Source organism: Rhincodon typus, chromosome 29 (genome assembly GCF_021869965.1).
Source record: "Rhincodon typus isolate 14 chromosome 29, sRhiTyp1.1, whole genome shotgun sequence".
Classification (NCBI taxonomy): domain Eukaryota; kingdom Metazoa; phylum Chordata; class Chondrichthyes; order Orectolobiformes; family Rhincodontidae; genus Rhincodon; species Rhincodon typus.
Window position 1 is genome coordinate 37,326,116 of NC_063360.1, and position 5,428 is coordinate 37,331,543.

Here is a 5,428-nt window from a genome sequence, read left to right on the forward strand (position 1 = left end):
CACCACCCATCCCCTGTTTCCGGTTTGTGGATCGTTGCGAAGATGGCGGCGGCAGCTGAGGACGGGAGGGAGGCTCCTGCCGGGTCTGAACCCGAGCCCGAGACTTCAAGGCCGATGGAGCATCGTCCCAGCACCCGCTCCAACCCCGAGGGCGCGGAGGACAGGCAGGATCCTCCCGGGCAAGGAGCACAGGCCGGCGGCAGCAGGGAAGGCGATGGGGAGGCCGGGACTGAGAGCCCGGGGACAGGGGGAAGGACCAGGAGCAGCCGCAGGAGGCCCCAGGAGCAAGAGGCCCAGGGCCACAACCTGCCCCCTTTCCAACCCCAACCCCAACCCCAATCCCAAACTCAACCACAACCTCAACCCCAAGCCCAAAATCAATCCCAATATCAAGGCCAACCCCAAACCCAAGCCCAGTCACTGCCCCAGTCCCAATCTCAAACCCAATTCCTGTCCAAGACCCAGACCTTGACCCAGTCTCAAAGCCAACCCCAGTTTCAAAACCAATCCACGACCCCAGGGCAGCCTTCATTCTTGCCCCAATCCCAGAGTCAACCCCAATTTCAGTCTCCGCTCCAGCTACCGACACAGTTCCAGAGCCAGACTCTGTCTGAGACTCAGATCAGGACTCCAAAGGTTAACTGCCCAGAGAAAGTGGTGAGTTTTGTTGTGGTTATATTTCAGGGCCTCATTGATTCACCAAAAGGAACAGAAAATGTAAATGTTTAGGAGGTTAAAAATAATTAACAATGACCCAATGTCCTACGAAATGTGATAATTGCTGATCTGAGATTCTTCAGAGTGTACAGAGGAAGTTGAACCATCAGAAATGTATGTCGTAGGATTTTAAATTGTTGCTTTATTTAGCTGAAATGGCATGGTTGAGAGGTGAGATTGCAATATCTTGAATGATTTGTGACGTGGAGGTGCTGGTGTGGGACTAGGGCGACGAAGGGGTTGTGCTGTAAAAGCTTGTGATTTTAAATAAACCTGTTGGACTATAACCTGGTATCGTGTGACTTCTGACTTTGACTGGAATTTAGGATGGAGGTGGTCAAGTTGCTTTACTGCACAATTCAAGAGCAATTAGGGATGGGCAATAAATGCTGGCCTTGCCAGCGGCACCACATCCCATTAAAGAATAAAGCAAACAATAGCGGCGAAAGCAAAATACCGAGAGTGCTGAAAATTTGGAATAAAAGCAAAAAATGCTGGAAACACTTAACAGGTCAGGCAGCATGTGTGGACAGAAAAATGCACTGATGTCTCAGGTCAATGAACATTAATGAACACATCTGATGAAAGTTCATAGACTTGAAACTTAGAACAGATTTAAAACAGAGATGAGGAGGGGTTACTTCTTCCAAAGGGTCATGAATTCACTTCCCCCAGTGTGTGGTTGATGCTGGGACACTGAATAAATTTAAGGAAGGGATAGACAGATATTTAATTAGTGACGGCTTGAAGACAGCTATGGAGAGTGGGCAGGAAAGTGGAATTGATGCTGAGATGAGATCAGCCATGATTGTATTGAATGGCAGAGCAGGCTGGAGGGGCTGAATGGCCTACTCCTGCTCCTAGTTCTTATGTTCTGGAATGTTAACTCTGTTTTACTCTCCTTAAGAATATTTTGAGCACTTTTTTTAAAATTTCAAGGAATATAAATATATATTATGTGTAGTATGTAGGAAGGATGTTCACAATGGTGGGGGAGTTCAGAACCGAAGGTCATAGAATAAGGATAATGGGCTGACATGAGAATTTTCTTCATCCAGAGAGTAGTGAACCATTAGAATTCTCTATCACAGAATGTAGTTGATGCCAAAACATTGTGTTTTTGAGATAGAGGTAGATATAGCTCTTGTAGCTAAAGGGGTCAAGGGATATGGGGGGAGGATGGGATTAGAGTAATGAGCTCAATGATCAGCCATAATCATATTGAATGGCAGAGCCAGCTCAAGGGGTTGAATGGCCAACTCCTGCTTGTATTGTCTGTTATGTTTAGTCTCTTCTGTCATCCGTGAACAAGGTTCAGGGATTACTAGGTGGGCAATTTGTTTGGATTGCTCTGGTTGAACTGTGTGTGTCCGTTATTTGCTTATTGCACGGAAAGGGATTGCAGAGAGAGAGAGAGAGAGAGAGACATACCTCAGGTTCTCTTCCATTCTCTTTACAGATCATCTGTTTGGACCTTTCAGAAGAGATGTCACTGCAGAAGCTGGATTCGATGAATGGGTGAGACTGCTTGTTGTGAATATTTGAAACCAACTAGTGGACAAGCTGGAAAACATGAGGTTGAGGGATGACCTCCTAGAATTCTTTAAAATTATACAAGTGTTTGATGGGTATATTATGGAGGACATAACTGGAGCTCATAAATATAAGATAGCAAAGAAATACAAGTTATTTCTTAGATGGCAGTGAGAATGTGGAACTACTACCACAGAACAGTCGAGGTCAATTGTGTCGATATTTGAAGGGGAAACTGGGAAAAGAATAGAAAGATATGATAGATTTGTACAGGAGAAAATTAATGTAGAGTATAATAACAGCATGTCCTTGTACTGAGAATCATATAATTAGTATTGTGGAGATGCGATTTGGGAGTTAATGTTTATTATTTGATCACTTCTTCCCAAGTGAATTGGGAATCAAGGATTGACATCAGATTGCACAGGATATACAACATGGAGACAGGCTATTTGGCCCAACCAATTTGTGCTGGTGTTTATGCTCCATTTGAGCCTCCTGTCATCTTTCATCATCATAACCCTCTATTCCCTTCTCTCTCATAGGTTTGTCTAGCTTCCCCTTAAATGTATCTTTGTTATTCACTTCTTGAAACAGCCAGATCCACTTTGTTGGCACTGTTTGGACAAGCTTGATGATATGTTTGTGTCCATTGATTTCTGAGCAAGGCTGGAGGGTTTGGTCACCATCTATGCAGTGGGGATTTAGGTTTGACAACAGTTAGATTGGACTGTGGGGTAAGTGTGCTGCTAGAGGGGAAGGTAGTTCCTATGGTGTTTGACTTCAGAACTGGCTGAAAGAGAGGAGCTATGGTTAGAATTTAATATGGAACTGCTGTTCTATGCTGGATCTGACCTTAAGCCTCTGTATGTAAGGTTTTTAGGTATTATTCTTGAGGCCCCAACATGACAGATACCAATCATCAGCCAATTTGTAGCGTGCCCTGTCATAGCAAGACAAAGCTGAATGCACTGAGTTCACCCAGGTTATAGACCCTGGAAACAACCTGGCTGCTCTACACCTTGTTATCTCAGATTCTGCAGCATCTGCAGTTCCTACTATCTCTGTAATGCTGAACATTTGTGTGCTAAAACTAGCTGCAGCTGTTCTAGTGCAACTACAACACTGTCTTCTGACAAAGTTTTAAAAAAAAATGCCCAGTTTACTGTCTCCAAGAAGCAAGACAAATACAATCCAACAAACTACTGCCCCTCTCACCCATCGGCAGAGCAGCAGTAACGAATAACCTGATTACCAACACATCAAGAAACTCTAGTCATATTGAAATAGAAATCAGAGCAAGCTCTCTGCTAGCTGGGGTTGTGCCTAGAAATTGATTGTGGTTGTTGGAGGCCACTCATCTCGGCTCCAATGCATCGCTGCTTGATTGGTGTTCTGTTGAGATGCTCGGAGATTGAGGTAGATTCACCAATTTTCAGCTGCTTCATCAATGATCTTCCTTGCCTCCATCAAAAAAATCAGACGTGGGGATGTTGCCTGATGAGTGCAGTGTCCAGCACCACTCTCAATCTCCCAGATACTGAAGCAATGTACTACCTACAGCAAGACCCTGACCACACTGAGGTTCAGGCTGATAAGCGACAGACAGATGCTGATTCAGTAGTAATTTTCAAAACTGTACTGCATAGATACTTGAAAGGGAAAAATGAGGAGAGAGAGGGGCACCTGGGACTAAATGGGTAGCTCTTCAAAGAACCGACACGGTTACGATGGACAGAATGGCTTCCTGATGTTGAAACATTCCACAATACTGGTTGTTAGGTTTACTGTGCCCTTGGCATAGCGGGGTAATCAGACTGTAGAGGTGTTATTGGATTGACTGTGATTAAACATTGGGAGCATTGGATTTGATTTAATTTTTTTTGTCTATTCAGTTCAAAAACAAATGCGTTAAACATCGCCCAGAAAATGATCGAAATGTTTGTCCGGACAAAGCACAAGATTGACAAACGTCATGAGTTTGCTCTCGTGGTGGTTAATGATGAGGTGACCTGGGTAAGAACAATGTACCGCTGTAAAATAAGGGAGGGATCAGAGGGAGCTTGCACAATAGGCTGTATACAAATCCAGAATGTAATCACCATGGTAAGACCAATGTTTAAATTCACATTACTGTTCAGAGCGTGATTTTCTCTGTCTGTCTGTCTGTCTGTCTCTCCCTCTTTAAGTATATTGCTAAGCTCAGGCCATTGGAAAGCTCTAGAATGTAATTAAATTTACAGAAGTGGCTCAGGATCATGTTACAATGAAGTATCTATGTAGTACACATCAGGGATGTACAGTATTTTCCTTCTTACTTAACTTTCTCTCTCATTTTTTAGTTGTCAGGATTCACCTCGGACCCCCGGGAGGTATGTAGCTGCCTGTATGACCTGGACACGAATGTCTGTGAATCGTTCAGTATCCTTTTGTCACAGATCCCAAAACTCCTGGGATGGAGTAAAATACTGCAGCAGGTGCGGACTGCAGGCTATTTAATTCAAACTCTACCCAATTATATATCCATTCGATGCTTAGTCTGGAGAGCACACTGCTTTCAAAATCCCCTGCTTCAGGATGCTATTTGAGTTATTGTTATCAGGAGCTCACTAAAGCACAAACAGATAGCAAAGTTTCATATTGTGAAAATAATCCCCATTAGCATGAGTAGAATTTCTGTCCTTCTGAACCTGGCTTCAGTGTGAAGAGAGCACTTGCGATTTCTGATCACTGGAATTCATTACCATTGGTTACAGGTCTATCACTGCATAACACTGGGGTACAGTACCGGTGAGGACAGGTCTGTCACTGTATAACACTGGGATACAGTACAGGTGGGGACAGATCTGTCATTGCATAACACTGGGATACAGTACAGGTGTAGACAGGTCTGTCACTGCGTAACACTGGGATACAGTGCTGGTGGGGACAGGTCTGTCACTGTATAACACTGGGGTACAGTACTGGTGGGGACAGGTCTGTCACTGTATAACACTGGGGTATATACTGGTGGGGACAGGTCTGTCGCTGTGTAACACTGGGGAAGTGTGCTGGTGGGGACAGGTCTCACTATAACACTGGGGTACAGTACTGGTGGGGACAGGTCTGTCACTATAACACTGGGGTACAGTATTGGTGGGGACAGGTCTGTCACTGTATAACACTGGGGTACAGTATT

General features: G+C 44.4%; 1 protein-coding gene across 5 annotated transcripts in view; it reads left to right on the top strand.

Annotated features, from left to right (window-relative positions):
* babam1 (BRISC and BRCA1 A complex member 1) overlaps positions 1-5,428 on the top strand; it is a 14,670-nt gene continuing 9,242 nt past the window's right edge. For 3 of the 5 annotated variants that reach the window (XM_048614349.1, XM_048614350.1, XM_048614351.1), the window contains exons 1-4: positions 1-657; positions 2,177-2,235; positions 4,146-4,266; positions 4,593-4,671. In XM_048614349.1, coding sequence (XP_048470306.1) covers positions 43-657; positions 2,177-2,235; positions 4,146-4,266; positions 4,593-4,671 — 874 coding nt within the window. In that variant the 5' untranslated portion in view covers positions 1-42. The remainder of the gene's footprint in view (positions 658-2,176; positions 2,236-4,145; positions 4,267-4,592; positions 4,672-5,428) is intronic. The other 2 variants (XM_048614347.1, XM_020525705.2) reach the window with 2 other exon arrangements.